The sequence below is a fragment of the Scyliorhinus torazame genome, chromosome 5 (genome assembly GCF_047496885.1).
Source record: "Scyliorhinus torazame isolate Kashiwa2021f chromosome 5, sScyTor2.1, whole genome shotgun sequence".
NCBI classification, from domain to species: domain Eukaryota; kingdom Metazoa; phylum Chordata; class Chondrichthyes; order Carcharhiniformes; family Scyliorhinidae; genus Scyliorhinus; species Scyliorhinus torazame.
The window spans coordinates 68,718,255-68,735,479 of record NC_092711.1 but is presented as its reverse complement, the minus strand read 5'-3'; the positions used below and the strand labels follow the sequence as shown (position 1 = coordinate 68,735,479).

General features: G+C 45.2%; 1 protein-coding gene across 6 annotated transcripts; it reads left to right on the top strand.

Annotated features, from left to right (window-relative positions):
• Window positions 1-91: 91 nt before the first annotated feature.
• On the top strand, window positions 92-13,142 carry LOC140418265 (uncharacterized). 6 transcript variants are annotated; one of them, XM_072501728.1, is made up of 5 exons: window positions 93-258; window positions 3,355-3,461; window positions 7,409-7,502; window positions 8,101-8,289; window positions 8,695-13,142. In XM_072501728.1, the coding sequence occupies exon 5, from the start codon at window positions 9,142-9,144 to the stop codon at window positions 9,922-9,924; it is 783 nt and encodes a 260-aa protein (XP_072357829.1). In that variant the 5' UTR covers window positions 93-258; window positions 3,355-3,461; window positions 7,409-7,502; window positions 8,101-8,289; window positions 8,695-9,141; the 3' UTR covers window positions 9,925-13,142. The 6 variants fall into 6 exon arrangements, with proteins under 6 accessions (XP_072357827.1, XP_072357829.1, XP_072357828.1 ...); XM_072501727.1 differs by lacking the exon at window positions 8,101-8,289 and having other exon boundaries at window positions 95-258; XM_072501726.1 differs by lacking the exons at window positions 3,355-3,461; window positions 8,101-8,289 and having other exon boundaries at window positions 92-258.
• The last annotated feature ends 4,083 nt before the right edge of the window (window positions 13,143-17,225 follow it).

Genomic DNA, 17,225 nt, shown 5'->3' with positions numbered 1-17,225 from the left:
CCATCTTTCTCAGGTGCAGCAGGGCGCATGCGCGGCCGCCATCTTTATCAGGTGCAGCAGGGCGCATGCGCGATCGTTCTCGACCCGGAAGCCCGAAGAGAGACACTTTTGTGAATTTCCTCTCCTGGACTGAGAGTTAAATTCCTTTGGAAGCTCCTTTAGAAAGAGGAGGATTTACTAACGGGAATTTCAAACCAAACATAACATCATCATCTGACAGAGTTACTCCATTCACCAGGACCTGAATATCATTGGGAGGTAAAATGGTTTTTCTGTTCTGTCTGAGGACAAAGATTTCAGATATCAAGAATGACTGGGAAAATGTAAATGACCATTCCAGGTTAAATTTGAGACTAATTACACCGATCACATTGGAGAAGTTAAATAATTTGCTGTTGTACTCTTATGTATGCAGGTACATTTTAAAATTACCACATTAGCATACTTGGCAGCTAAACTGGGCAAACTGCTGACCTTGTTAGTAGTGAGAGTTACTATCCTGGATTTTATTCAAGTTTGTTGTTCCTGTTGCATTTCATTCAGCTCACCGTGGCTACAAAGTAGGTATTCGGTCTCATCCCAATTTCCAGATTATGGTCTGTAGCTTTTTAAGAGACATCTGAATTGATGTAAATCTAAATACTTTTTAAATGTTATGAGGGTTTCTGCCATCATTTCCGGCAGCATGTCACAGATCCTCACCATCCTCTAAACCTCCTAGTCCTTCCCTAAATCTCTGCCCCCTTTTATATGTATCCCTCAACCAAAGGGAATAGGACCTTCCGATCCAAGCTATATAGATCCCTCAGAAATTTAAAAAATGTAAATTTAGATATTTTTCCCAATCAAGGGGCAATTTAATTTGGCCAAGCCACCTACCCTGCACATATTTGGGTTGTGGGGTTGAAACCCACACAATGGGAGAATGTGCAAACTCCTTACAGACTGTGACCCGGGGCCAGGATCGAACCCGGGTCCCCAGCACGCAGGCACACAACCAGTGTGCCACCATGATCCCCCAGAATTTTATACATTGAGAATAATCTTTATTGTTGTCACAAGTAGGCTGACATTAACACTGCAATGAAGTTACTGTGAAAATCCCCCAGTAGTAACACTCTGGCACCTATTTGGGCACAGAGAGAGTATTAGAACAAAGAAATGTACAGCACAGGAACAGGCCCTTTGGCCCTCCAAGCCCGTGCCGACCATGCTGCCCGACTAAACTACAATCTTCTACACTACCTGGGTCTTTATCCCTCTATTCCCATCCTATTCATGTATTTGTCAAGATGACCCTTAAATGTCACTATCGTCCCTGCTTCCACCACCTCCTCCGGTAGCGAGTTCCAGGCACCCACTACCCTCTGCGTAAAAAACTTGCCTCGTGTATCTACTCTAAACCTTGCCCCTCTCACCTTAAACCTATGCCCCCTAGTAATTGACCCCTCTACCCCAGGGAAAAGCCTCTGACTATCCACTCTGTCTATGCCCCTCATAATTTTGTAGACCTCTATCAGTCGCCCCTCAACCTCTTTCGGTCCAGTGAGAACAAAGCAAGTTTATTCAACCGCTCCTCATAGCTAATGCCCTCCATACCAGGCAACATTCTGGTAAATCTCTTCTGCACCCTCTCTAAAGCCTCTACATCCTTCTGGTAGTGTAGGCGACCAGAATTGAACACTATACTCCAAGTGTGGCCTAACTAAGGTTCTATACAGCTGCAACATGACTTGCCAATTCTTATACTCAATGCCCCGGGCAATGAAGGCAAGCATGCCATATGCCTTCTTGACTACCTTCTCCACCTGTGTTGCCCCTTTCAGTGACCTGTGGACCTGTACTCCTAGATCTCTTTAACTTTCAATACTCTTGAGGGTTCTACCATTCACTGTATATTCCCTACCTGCATTAGACTTTCCAAAATGCATTACCTCACATTTTTCCGGATTAAACTCCATCTGCCATCTCTCCGCCCATGTCTCCAAACAATCTAAATCCTGCTGTATCCTCTGACAGTCCTCATCGCTATCCGCAATTCCACCAACCTTTGTGTCGTCTGCAAACTTACTAATCAGACCAGTTACATTTTCCTCCAAATCATTTATATATACTTATATATATATATATATATTCAGAATGTCCAATTCACCTAACAAGCACGTCTTTCGGGACTTGTGGGAGGAAACCCATACAGACACTGGAGAACGTGCACGCTCCGCACAGACAGTGTCCCAAGTGGGAATTAATCCCGGTACCTTGGCGCTGTGAAGCAACAGTGCTAACCACTGTGCTACCGTGCCGCCCATAAAACAGTTCAGCTCAATGTTCTCAGATTAAAGAAGCTGAAGCGCCCAACGTGGGTCTTGAACCCACGGCCCTGGGATTAAGACTCCCATGCTCTACCGACCAGGCTGCTTTTGAAAATTTCATTTTGGTTTCCCTTCAGACATTTCAGTTCCAAAGAAAACAGGCCCAGTTTGTCCAAACTTTCCTCTGCGCAAGCATTGTTAATTTCTGGCTGATGTTCTTAAATCCCCTCTGTGTTCTCTCTGGTGCAATCTTCCTCTACACAGAAATCTCTCTCTGGCCTAACTAGTCCTGTCCTGTCATTTATCATGAAATCCTTTGCCTTGTTTTGCCTCCAGCTTTCTTCCTCACTATCAAGTGTTTAATCATTTTTGTGTCACAGGTAAACTTCTTATTCATGTTCCCACATTTACTTTCAAATCAATGATGTCACCAGGAGTGAAGGGCCCAGTACTGATTCCTTTGAAACCGGCGCTGGAAACAGCCCTTTGATTTTCTCTATTCTTTATGGGATGTGAGTGTCACGGGCAAACCAGCTGGGTTGCCCATTCCTAATTGCCCTTAAACTGAGTGGCTTGCTGGGCAATTCAGAATTAACCACATTTCAGTGAGTTGGCCAGATCAGGTAATGCAGGAGCAGACTCGATGGGCCGAATGGTTTCCTTCTGCACTGTAGATTCTATGATTCATTGGACATCCTGTCCCATGTGTCCAAAGCTCTGCGGCTCCGTTCAGTCACATGATGACCCAGGGCAGAAACTCCCAACCCTGAGTAGACAACACCCTCAAATCGAGGGACTGCTGATGACAAGAGGGTCAGTGTGCAGCGGGGGGCATGAGTGGTCATCCTGGATCAGGGAGCAGGAGGGGAGAATGTTGTGAATTTCTATCCTGGACTGATGGTGATTAATTTTGGAAACTCCTTTTACAGGGGATTAGTAGGGGAGGATTTACAAACAGCAAATTCAAACCAGGAGAAATGTTTATCTTTCCTGAATTTCATTTCTGGACTGACAGTAATGCCTTTGTAAACTTCTTTCACAGGGGCTTAGAAAGGGATACGCAGGCAGGAAACTCACAACTAACCCTCACATCAAATTCTAACACCACTGCTCGAGTTGCCAGGACCTGGAGATTATCGACCTTTGTGTGTAAGCATTGAGTTCAGGTCATTACCACTCACTGTGTAAAATCTTCCCTTTAGATCTTGCTCACAATCATAAATCTGTGTCCCATAATCCTTTTACAATCTGCTAATGAACAGCTTTTCTTTATCTTTTGCTGGGTTTGCTGTTGTCGTTTCCGGTGCCTGGGTCGCTGCCGGGTGGTCCGTCCGGTTTCATTCCCTTTTCCTGTTTTTGTAGCAGTTGAATGGGCTTGGACCAGTCCATTTTAGGATCCAGTACGCAATTGAGATTTGCTCCAAGAATCAATTGATGTGTATCCAGGTCTGGGATGGGTCCCAACAATTATTTTGCAAATGACACATTGTCCCAGTTAGGGGCAACGACCCACTGACCACCATGTATCTCCCATTACTGTCCGCAATGATCTTAGTGACCGAAAGAGGACCTGTTTATCGAATAGAATTGCAGCACCTCACGGGCAGCATGGTGGTGCAGCGGTTAGCACTGCTGCATCACGGAGCCGAGGTCCCAGGTTCGATCCTAGCTCTGGGTCACTGCCTGTGGAGTTTGCACATTCTCCCCGTGTTTGTGTGGATTTCACCCCCACAACCCAAAGATGTGCAGGGTAGGTGAATTGGCCACGCTAAATTGCCCCTTAATTTGAAAAAATGAATTGGGTACTCTAAATTTATGAAACAAAATAATTGCAGCACCTTGAGCCTTTTGTCAAAGCCCGAGTGAAACACTTGGCTCACCCCTCCACAGTCTGGTCTGATCTCCAACCCGCAAGTGAGTCTCCTGAAAGAACACAGCAGCATTTAGATTCTTTCGGTGAGTGAACACCCTCCACCTCTTCACAGGTCCACCCAATCCCCTTACGTTCCAGGTGACCAGCTGAATCAGGGTTCTCTCCATCCCCCCATCACGGAATCCGCCATGAGGGACTATCCAGTGAATCTTCAAAATGTACAGGCCAAGAGTCCACCCAAGATGGCTGCCACAGACGTATCCATACACTCAGAGTAAAACAAAAACAGTTCTTTAGTCATCTGTCAGCTCACCCGTCTCCCTCCTCACCCCCTATATATCTACATTGTGCTTCATAAAGAAAATCTCACTTCATCCTGAAACAGATTTTATCAGAAAATACCAAAAACTATATAGAGGATATCACAACACCCATCCCACCCCACAGGAAAGGTAGATCTTGTCCAATACAGATAACTGGACCCCAGTCCATGCTTTACAATGAAGGCATTCACCTCCTCCAGTGTCTCAAAATGGAAGTCTTTAGACTCCTATGTAGCCGCAGCTATGCCGGGTATAACCCCCGAATCAAACTCCTTTCTCACATAGAGCAGTCTGAACCTTATTAAAAGCCACTCGCTTCCTCACCAGCTCGGCTCCTACATCCTGTTAAATCCTCACTTAGGGACTCCCTTCCCACACTCAGAACAGGTGAGTGCTCTGTCGCCGGTGTGACTACGGTGATGAATCTCCAGCTCACATGGGGATCTGAATCCCTTCCCACAGTCCCCACATTTCCATGGTTTCAGCAAGCTGCTGGTGTCCTTGTCCCTTTCCACGTTTGACGATCAGTTTATGTCTTGTCCCCACAGAGAACATGTGTACGGTCTCTCCCAGCTGTGAATGGTGTGATATTTTTTCAGACTGAGTAACTGGTTAAAGCTCTTTCCACAGTCAGTTCACTGGATCACTCTCATGCGAGTCGTGTGTGTTTCGGGGTTTTTTCAGTCACACTGTTCTTGATACCTTTTCCGACAGACAGAACAGACAAACATTTCTTCTTCCACATTCACGGGCCAATGATATTCAGGTCCTGATGAATGGAGTGACTCTGTTAAATCTTGATTATCATAGATTATCATAGAATTTACAGTGCAGAAGGAGGCCATTCGGCCCGTCGAGTCTGCACCGGCTGTTGGAAAGAGCACCCTACCCAAGGTCAACACCTCCACCCTATCCTCATAACCCAGTAACCCCACCCAACACTAAGGGCAATTTAGCATGGCCAATCCACCTAACCTGCACATCTTTGGACTGTGGGAGGAAACCGGAGCACGCGGAGCAAAGCCACGCACACACGGGGAGGATGTGCAGACTCCGCACAGACAGTGACCCAAGCCGGAATCGAACCTGGGACCCTGGAGCTGTGAAGCAATTGTGCTATCCACAATGCTACCGTGCTGCCCTTTGTGAAGTTTGATTTGAGTTTCCATCTGTAACTTCTCCCTTTGTAATATCCTGTAAAAGGAGTTTACAAAAGCTTTCATTAGGGGCAGGCACGGTGGCTCAGTGGTTAACCGAGAACCCGGGTTTGATCCCGGTTCTGGGTCACTGTCCGTATGGAGTTTGCACATTCTCCCCATGTCTGCGTGGGTCTGTCCCCCACAATCCAAAAATATCTGCCAGGTAGGTGAATTGGCCACGCTAAAGTTACTCTTTAATTGGGGAAAAAAATAATTGGGTCCTCTAAATGTAATTTTTTTCAAATCTTAAAAAAAAATGAAGTCATCACTGTCAGTCCAGGATAGAAATTCTGAACAGACAATTCTAGTTCCTCTGGAACATTTTTTCCTCTCTTGTTCCCCCAAAGCTGGAAATCCCAGTCCCACACACTCTCCCTCCTCCCTGGACTGAAATCCAAACCCATCTCACCTTCTGCACCATTTCTTTCCTCCACTCCCAGTTTTCTCCCTCCCTCTCCTCTGCCTGGGTTCAGTTCTCCAGCTCCTGTCTGCAGACTGACAATAAAATCAATGGGTCTTATTGGGGGTTTGGGGCCTCCAGCGGGTGTTTGTGAATCCTCCCTGCCCACCTGCCAGGGTTTCCTTCCTTCCCAGAGATCAGAGTCCTCATTGATGATTTGAGCCCAAACAGGAGCCACACTAAATCGCCCCTTAATTGGGAGAAAAAATATTTACGTGAAGGTTCACGGCTCCACAAAGTGTTTCCAACTCCTCCCACCCATCTCCTTATCACAGGCATTGTCAAAGTCGGGGGCGCGACCCGCGGGTGGGTTGTGGGCAGGTATCGGGAGGGTCGCGGAGCCGTCCATCGCGGCGCTCCCGAACGCGCAAATCCATGCGCAACAGCCGCAGCAGCTGACTTTTAATAATGTCGGCTGCAAGCGGCCTTCAAAATGGCCACAAACATATAAAAACCATGTGGCCGCACTGCGCATGCGTGCTCGCTCACCGGTGCGCATGCTCAGCGTCTTGCACGTGAGTTTTGCGCATGCGCACCGATGAGCGGGGCACGCAGGCGCAGTGCGGCCGCATTTTTAAAAGTCTAGTCGCAGCCTTTTTGAAGGCCGTTCGCAGCCGGCATTGTTAAAAGCCGGCTGCAAAAAGTTTGGGGAGAATGATGTGATTGGTTGCTTTCTGAACTTTGATGCTGATGAAGTGGAAGTCTCTTACTCAAGAATGGTGAGTGATCCAACGATGGTTTCACCGCAGCTGTAACTTCAACAAAGAATGTCAGCGTTTTTAATCTTGATTTTTAAACATTCCAAAACAAAGTGCCTGCAGGTGGTATTTGGAAGTTTTATCAATTAATTGATTGATTTTTAAGTATCTTTTATTTTTTAACTTTTTTAATTGTAATGTTTAAGTGAAATAAGAACATAAGAATTAGAAGCAGGAGTAGGCCATCTGGCCCCTCGAGCCTGCTCCACCATTCAATGAGATCATGGCTGATCTTTTGTGGACTCGGCTCCACTTTCCGGCCCGAACACCATAACCCTTAATCCCTTTAGTCTTCAAAATACAATGTGGTGAAACTCCAATTTCTAGAGGATGAAAACATTTTCAGTTTCTGCATTTTTTTCCTGTTAAACTTTATCAAATAAACCCCTCCCCCCCAAAAACAAAACAAAGAGCCAGCTGTTGCCAGCGAATTTGCACAATCAGAGACGCAGAAGATTGAAAACAAAATTTGATGTATTCTAGAACGGAGGCAGAGAGCAGGTCATGCCCCCTGAACATTGACATCACGGGCTTTGGACACGATTGCGAATCCTTCATTTTGTCAGCAGCAAACAAGGTAAGAGAAAATGGTGGGTCGCGAAGGTCGGCCGGCGAAGATTGGCCGGTTGACAAAAATGGGTCCCCGGAAAAAAAGTTTGAAAAACATTGCCTTAACCGGTTGACGCATTTATTTGACTGACTAAAAGCATAGCACTGCTGCCTCACAGGGCCTTACCGGCTTCGATTCCGGCCCTGGGTCACTGTCCGTGTGGAGTTTGCATATTCTCCCTGTGTCTGCATGGGTCTCAGCTCCACAACCCAAAGATGTGCAGAGTAGGTGGATTGGCCACGCTAAATTGCACCTTAATTGCAAAAAAAATAAATAATTGGTTACTCTAAATCTATTTCAAAAAAGATTGTCTCTTTCCTAATGTTCACAATTAAAGGGGTGGGTTCCCCAGGAGATGGCTGACTTTTCAGGGCAATTAAATTAATAATGGACAGAGATATCGCGAGTGTTGTTGCATGGTCCAGATTAGATATATTATTTAGTTTGTAATAAAGTAAATGTATTATTATTTCTTGTCTTATAATGTAAGACTGTAGCTACGTTATAGATTTCCAGTCATCTCTTCCCTCAGAGGGTTGTTAGTCTTTGGATTTCTCTTCCACAGGGACCAGTTGTATCTGGGAGTCATTGAAGCACAAGTTTGACAGATATTTTATTGACAATGGAGTTAAGGGTTATGGGGAACAGGCGAAAATAGAGAGAAAGCTGAGATGAGGAGGGATTTCTTCACTCGTGGATGTGGTGAAGCTTTGGAATTCTCTACCCCAGAGGAATGTGGAGCCTCAGTCATCAGGTATGTTCAAGACAAATATTAACAGGTTTCTAGATATTGAAGGTATCGAGGGATATGGGGACCGTGTGGGGAAAATGGTGCTGAGGTAGATCGGCCAAGGATCTCATTGAATGGTTGAGCAGACTCAGTGGGCCGAATGGTCTACTCTTGCTCCTGTTATAATCTCTGTGTCTTGGACAGGAAGCAGTGAGCTGATCTATCAATCAACATGAATCAGCACCTTCAGGAGAATTGGGAGGCTGAATATTAGACACAGCAGAGTGAGAATGGAGGGAGATTGTGTGGGATGGAGATTCATAGCTTTTTGAGAACAATAGAGTAAATAATGTCCATTGAAATAGAATTGTCCGATCTGAATTTCTATCCTGTACTAACAATGATGACTTTTGTAAATTGTTTTTGAAGGATATTGGAAGAGGAAGAATTATAGACAGAAATCTCAAACATCACGTCTCGATGTGACAAACTCACTCGATTCCTTCTGATTTGAATATCATCGGGCTCTGGATATCATCGGCAAGAAGGAGAAATGTTTGTCCGATCTGTCGGCTTCAAAAGATTTTAAACGTGCATGTGATTGGAAAAGCACCGAGACCCAAACAACACACACCCGAGTGAGAGTGTTCCAGTGAACTAACTGAGGAAACATTAGTGTGACTGGAAAAGCACCGAGACCCACACAAAACACACCCGAGTGAGAGATTTCCAGTGAAATTACTGAAAAGAGCATCAACTATTACACAGCCTGAAAAAACATCACACCATTCAGTGAGGAGAGACTGCACGTGTTCTGTGTATAGACAAGGCTTCCAGTGACTGTCCAATCTGGATAGACACGAGGAGACCCAAAACATGGAGAAACCGTGGAAATGTGGGGACTGTGGGAAGGGATACAGATCCCCATATGAGCTGAAGATTCATCAACGCAGTCACACTGGGGAGAGGCCATTCACCTGCCCTCAGTGTGGGAAAGGATTCATTGATTCATCTGCCCTGCAGAAACATCAGCGAATTCACACTGGGGAGAGGCCATTCCTCTGCTCTCAGTGTGGGAAGGGATTCCTTTCTTCATCCGCCCTGCGGAAACACCAGCGAATTCACACTGGGGAGAAGCCATTCACCTGCTCTCCGTGTGGGAAGGGATTCCATGATTTATCCAACCTGCGGAAGCATCAGCGAGTTCACACTGGTGAGCGTCCTTTCACCTGCTCTCACTGTGGGCAGGGATTCACTCAGTCATCCAGTCTGCAGACACACCAGCGAGTTCACACAGGGGAGAAGCCATTCACCTGCTCTCAGTGTGGGCACAGATTCAGAGCTTCATCCGCTCTGCTGAAACATCAGCGAATTCACACTGGGGAGAGGCCATTCATCTGCTCTCAGTGCGGAAAGGGATTCATTGATTCACCCGCCTTGCAGAAACATCAGCGAATTCACACTGGGGAAAGGCCATTCACCTGCTCTCAGTGTGGGAAGGGATTCATTGATTCATCCGTCCTGCGGAAACATCAGCGAGTTCACACTGGGGAGAGGCCGTTCACCTGCTCTCAGTGTGGGAAGGGATTCAGTGATTCATCCGTCCTGCGGAAACATCAGCGAATTCACACTAGGGAGAAGCCATTCACCTCCTCTTAGTGTGGGAAGGGATTACAAAGAAACATAGAAAATAGGAGCTGGAAGAGGCCATTTGCCCCTTCCCGCCTACTCTGCCATTCATTATGATCATGGCTTATCATTCAACTCAATAGCTTAATCCCGCTTTCCCCTCCATATCCTTTGATTCCCTTCGCCCTCAGTGCCATATCTAACTGCTTCTTGAAAACATGCAATGTATTGGCCTCAACTATTTCCTGTGGTAACAAATTCCACTGACTCACCACTCTCTGGTTGAAGAAATCTCTGTCCTAAATGGTCTAGCCCGTATCCTCAGACTGCGACCTCTGGTTCTGTACACTCCCACCATTGGGAAAATCTTTCCTGCATCTACCCTGTCAAGTCCTGTTAGAATATTATAGGTTTCTCTGAGATCCCCCATTCTTCTGAACTCCAGCGAATACAATCCTAACTGATTCAATTTCTCATACGTCAGTCCCACCATCCCAGGAATCAGTCTGGTAAACCTGCTCTGCACTCCCTCTAGAGCAAGAACATCCTTCCTTAGATAATGAGACCAAAACTGCACACAATATTCCTGGTTCGGCCTTGCCAAGGCCCTGTATAGAACAAATAACAATACAGCACAGGAACAGGTCCATCGGCCCTCCAAGCCCGTACCAGTCACGTGTCCTATCTAGACCAACCACCTGTATCCTTCTATACCCTGTCTGTCTATGTGCCTATCCAGATAAGTCTTAAAGGTCGCTAACATATCTGCCTCAACCACCTCACTTGGCAGAGCATTCCACTCCACCAGCACCCATTGTGTAAAAAAAATTCCCCCGCACATCTCCACTGAACCTTTCCACCCTCACCTTGAACTTGTGCCCCCTTGTAATTGTCATTTCCGCCCTGGGAAAAAGCCTCCAACTGTTCACCCTATCTGTAACCCTTAATAATTTTATAAACTTCTATCAGGTCGTCCCTCAGCGTCCGTCTCTCTCGGGAGAACAATCCCGTTTATTCAATCTCTCCTCATAGCTAATACCCTCCATACCAGGCAACATCCTGGTAAACCTTTTCTGTACTCTCTCTCCAAAGCCGCCACGTCCTTCTGGTAGCGCAGTGACCAGAATTGGGACACAGTATTCCAAATGTGGCCTAACCAACATTCTATGTAATTGTTACATAATGTTTGAGCTTTTTACCCCGTCCTATGAAGGCAAGCATGCCATATGCTTCACCACCATTTCCACCTGTGCTGCCACTTTTAAGTACCTGTGGACCTGCACGCCCAGATCTCTCTGTGTCTCTCTGCTCCTGATGGTCGGCATCTCCACATCATGAGTATTAAATGCTCTCAGTTCTGTCTATTATGAATCTTTGTTGCACCTTATCCAGTGCCTCTATTTCCTTTTTCTAAATGGAGATCACCAATGTTGTCAGTGCTCCCAGTGTAGTCTAACCCTGGTTCTAAACAAGTTGAACATTTCCTCCGTGCTTTTCAATTCTATCCCTCTGGAATGGAACCCTAGATAGGGCCCCACACTTTAACATGTGAAGTTCTTAGAGAGGGTGCAGAGGACATTTACAATAATAATCTTTATTATTGTCACAAGTGGGCTTACATTAACACTGCAATGACGTTACTGTGAAAATCCCCTAGTCGCCTCACTCCGGCGCCTGTTCGGTTACACCGAGGGAGAATTCAGAATCTCCAATTCACCTAACAAGCACATCTTAGGGACTTGTAGTAGGAAACTGGAGCACCCGGAGGAAACCCATGCAGACACAGGGAAAACGTGCAGTCTCCGCACAGACAGTGACCCAAACCAGGAATCGAATCTGCGGATCTGTGCTGTGAAGCAACAGTGCTAACCATTGTGCTAGAATGGCACCAGGGAGAAGGGACTCCAGTTAGTTGGAGTGACTGGAGCAGCTGAATTTCTCTCCTGAGATCACAGCATCTGGAGCGTGGAGAATAGGGCCATTCAGCCCTCTGAGACTGTGTCGGCTCCCTGTGGAGGAAGCCAGGCTGTCCATTGCCCTGTTCTATCCCCGAATCCCTGTAGGTTTATTTCTCTCAGTACCTGTCCAATTTCCGATTGAAATTCTTCCGTCGTCTCTGCATCTCCTACACTCATAGGCAGTAGGTTTGAGGTTGTTACCGCTCATTTTACATGGGACATAAGGCTCTGAGAGCACAGAGGAGTCTATGTGGCCCATTTTCCCATCCCAGCTCTCTGTACAGCGACCCATTTAATCCCAGAGTTCAACTATTTTGTTTTCTTTTTTGGAATATATCAAATGACAGTCTAAAGAGGCTCGACCACCATTTACAAACTGTATTCCAAATCACAACAACTAGCTGTGTTTTACAACAAATAATTGTGCTTATGGTGTGTCTAGAGGTTCACAGAGTATTCAAAGTATTCAAACTGTGTCAACGCCATGGTTATTACACAAAATTAAGACTCAGCCTTCATCAATGATTCTGGTGAGGACATCGAGTGTAAAAAATCTTAGTTTGCAGACAATTAGAATAAATGAACATTTCTATAAAACCTCTCACTACCACTGGACCTCCTAAAGTGTTTTAAAGCCAATGGAGTACTTTTGAAACATATTCACTGTTGTAATGTAGGAAGCTGTAAGTACCATGTGTAATCACATTTAGTTATAAAATTGTCATTTTCACAGTGTATTCACAAGGTCAAGGAAGCCCTTTCATACCTCTAGCATGTGGCTTCCTGCAGCCATTTCACCTTCTGTACCTTTTCTATATTAACTATGTATTGATTTCATAGCAAAAGAACACAATTCTATTCATGATTATTCAGTAGTGAACATTGATCATCATTAGTGAATTGGTGTATTGGGTAATTATATTGCAAAGACTAGATCTTTATTTTAAAAAATAAACAATCAACCAAAATGTTTCCAGAAACTGCAGAGCTATCAGAATTTGTTTGAAAAAATAAATTGCTCAATAATTTTGAGAAGTTACAAGATGATGTGAGAAGCGTGTATATAATATTACATGTACTCAGCAGTGTGACCTCCCACCAGTAGATGGCGTCAGGCATCAGTCGGGTGACATCCAGCTACCAGCAGAAGGTTGTAAAGCGTGCACGAGGCCAGTTGCACATAAGGGTAGTTCCAAGAGTGTTGAATCTAACTCTGTGATAACTTGGTCTGTATAGCATTCTGATCATTACCGTACCACGTGTACATTAATAAATCATCGTTCTGGCTAAGTCACCAGCAATTCTGTAGTGTCATTGAAAGAATAGATCAAAGAACACAACACTAAACATCATATTCTGCCAAGACTATGTGGGCTAGGCATTGGAGGAATGGTATTGTTACTGGGCGAGTAATCCAGAGACCCAGGTTAATGCTCTGGGGATCTGGGATCGAATCTGCCTGTGACAGATGGTGAAATTGAATAACAGTATCGAATTAAAAGTCTGATGATAACATTCTTGATTGTTGTAAAAACTCATCTGGTTCACTAATGTCCTTCAGGAAATCTGCTCTCCTTATGTGGCCTGGCCTACACGTGACCCCAGATCCACAGCAATGTTGTGGTTGATTTGTAAGTGCCCCCTGAAATAGCCTCACAAAACACGCAGTTCAAGGGCAATTGGAATGAGCAGTAAATGCTGGCCCAGCCAGTGACGCCCACCTCCCATGAATGAATAATTTTAAGGCGGCTCATTGTTCAATCTGAAGACGAGTAAGAAACTGTCTCTTTGATTGGATTTGATTCATTGTCACGTGTACCGAGGTAAAGTGAAAAGTATTGTTCTGCGTACAGTCCAGACAGATCGTTCCAGACATGAAAAAACAAAGTGCGGATCTTGGCAGTTTGCTTAGTTCACAAAAGAATTTAATGGCTTTGTAGACGCAGATTAATATTTTAATCACCATCCAAAACATACCGAATGGTAATGTATGCTCATATAGACAAACACAAACGATACTATAACTGAATTCAAGGAAATAGCAGAGATTTAACTGAACCATCTTTTTGAAAGATTCGGCCTGAATGATAGAGAAACAGGAAAAGCCACTCAGGGAGATGAGGAAATCCAGGCTCAGTGCGGATTTGCTGTCACCCCTCCTTTCTTATACATGAACTGTATTTAGGCTGCAGAATGTTTCACACCAAAACACAGAGGGGTCAAATATAAGCAACACATAATTCTCAATTCACTTCCATTTAACTATATTTGACTTTGTTCAAAGGCTGAGTGTGGTCAAACTGAACAAAGATTCATGGGATTTCTGTTACCCAGTGAAACACTTTCTTTTCTTGGTCAGTCATGTTTGCAATTCAATGGTGTATATTTCAGAGTTATTCAGGGTGAAGACTCGAGAGCTATTCAATTCAAAATGAAGTCATATATAACAAATAAATATACTGATGTTCAACATTGAAGAATGAAACAAATATTGAGTAAAATTGGTGGAAATCTTCTGTAGGAAGATAAGAATGATGCATTAATGATTGAACAGAGAGCATTATGCCGTTAGATATTTACTGAACAAATGCTGAAGTTCAATGTAAGTTCTATATCTTCTGGCCTTACAAGTTGAGACATCTGTTTTAAAGGAACAGCTGTCTTCATGTAATAAGTGACCTGGCCTCCCAGCCGAACCATTGAAAGCTGCAGCAAGACTGTGCAGTTGAACGTTGCACAGGGCCATTGAGTACTGTGCTGCCAGCTGTTTCTGTAGCGTAGAGATTATCACATTCACCTAACGTGCGAAAGGTGCTCTGGAAGCCAGTGATTCTGAACAAACCTGTTGGACTTTAACCTGGTGATGTAAGACTTCTTACTGTGCCCATCCCAGTCCAACACCGACATCTCCACATCATAAATTAGAAGCATTTAATGCTTCTGCCAATTTCGAATCAGACTCGATGGATCGAATGGCCTCCTTCTGCACTGTCTGTTCTATGTCCTATATGTAGAAGAATTCAATGATGCAAAATCGTACTTTGAATGCGAGTCTTTGCAAGTAATTAAGTCTTCACAGGTCAAAACGGTGCGACTGGAGAGAGGGATAATCACAGGTTAAAGGGGTGTGAATTGTCTGAAGCCAGGACAGTTGGTAGGGTTTTGCAAGCGCATGTAATGTGACATGAATCCAGGCCGTACTCGTGTGCGGAATCTGGCTAGCGGTTTCTGCTTGGCGATTCTGCGTTGTCGCGAGTCCTGAAGGCCGCCTTGGAGAACGCTTACCCGAAGATTAGAGGCTGAATGCCCTTGACTGCTGAAGTGTTCCACGACTGGAAGGGAACATTCCTGCCTGGCGATTGTTGCGCGATGTCTGTTGTCGCAGCGTTTGCATGGCCTCGCCAATGTACCACGCCTCGGAACATCCTTTGCTGCAGTGTATGAGGTAGATAACGTTGGCCGAGTCGCGCAGGAATATACCGCATACTTGGTTGGGTGGTGTTCTCACCTGTAATGGTGGTACCCATGGTGATGATCTGACACGTCTTGCAGACGTTGCCATGGCAGGGTTGTTTGGTGTCATGATCGCTGTTCTCCTGAACGCTGGGTAGTTTGCTGCAATCAATGGTCTGTTTGATGTTGCGCGGTTGTTTGAAGGAAAGTAGTGGGGATGGCCTTGGCAAGATGTTCTTCTTCACCGATGACTTGTTGAAAGCTGCAAAGATGTCGTAGTTTCTCCGCTCCAGGGAATTCATCAGGCGAATGAGGCTCCGGGAGTTCTTCCACAGACACCAGGAAGCATACAGCGAACCCAATGAGACAACCAATGAATCAGAACAGCAGACCGAGAGATCTGTGGGACTGGAAAATCCAGCCAGCAGGAAGGCCTGGAAAACCCCACCCATTGAACCAATCTGATCAGCTGATTCTACAGCTCCTCTTCCACGAACCCACTCAGTAAAATTGCCTCAAAGACCTTTCTCGTCCAAATTCTGAACTCACATCTTTCTCCTCTTTTCCTGCTGTTTCCCATCATGCTCTATCGGTGCTCCTCTTGTCTGAGAGACTTACCCTTTGGTCCTTTGCACCGATTCTCACTAAACTGTTTAACATCCAACGTCCACAATCATAGAATTTACAGTGCAGAACAGGCCATTCGGCACATCGAGTCTGCACTGGCCCTTGGAAAGAGCACCCTTCTCAAGCCCACACCTCCACCCTATCCCCATAACCCTGTAACCCCACTTAACCCTTTTGGCCACTAAGAGCAATTTAGCATGGCCACTCCACCAAACCTGCACATCTTTGGACTGTGGGAGAAAACCGGAGCACCCGGAATAAACCCTCGCAGACACGAGGAGAACGTGCAGACTCCGCAGAGACAGTGACCCAAGCTGGGAATCGAACCTGGGACAGTGGAGCTGTGAAACCACTGTGCTTCCCCTGATTTATTGGATTCAAGTTCAAATACAAGCCACAATGAAGCATCTGCCGTGGTGGGGTTTGAACCCGCATTCTCAGAGAATTGTGCTGGGTCTCGGGATTACTCATCCAGTGACAATACCAGTACACCATCACCTCTCCAGTCAAGCGCTTTGCGGAGCTCGTCCGGGATATGAACTCGCATTTTGGAAACCCCCTAAGCGAAAATCATACCCCAGGGTTTCCATGGTGTCTCCATGGAGTCAGTGTCTTTGTCCGTTTCCTCTTTAGACAATAAAGTGAAGCTTGGTCCTCACACAGAACACGTGTATGGTTTCCCCCCTCAGTGAATAGTGTGGTGTTTTTTCAGGCTATAACTGGTTAAAGCTCTTTCCACAGTCAGTTCACTGGAACACACTCACTCTGGTGCGTTTGTGTCTCGTTGCTTTTCCAGTCACACTGCTGTTTGAAATATTTTCCCATAAACAGAACAAACATTTTTCATTCCAGTTTATAGTCTGAGGATATTCAGGTCCACACCAACCGAGTGACACTGTCGGATTTTAATGTGATATTTGGTTTGTGTTTCCTATCTGAAAATCCTCCCTCATGCCCTGGAAAAGGAGTTTACAAAGGTCACACTGTCAGTACAGGATAGAAATTCAGAACAGACAATTCCAGTTTCTGCGGAACATTTTTTCTCTCTTCTGTCCCCAAAGCTGTAAATCCCCGTCCCACACACTCTCCCTCCTCCCTGGGGCTGAAATCCAAATAAAGTATTTGATCATTATTTCTGAATCCTTTTACCAAAGTTATATAATTAGAGGTAAGAATATGCTTTATAAATCACTTCATCCATGACTTGTGACAGACATTAATCTGAATCACCCTGACTGAGCAGACAAAATAACAGAGGTGAACCTTGTGTCCAGAACTGACCACGTGAAGATT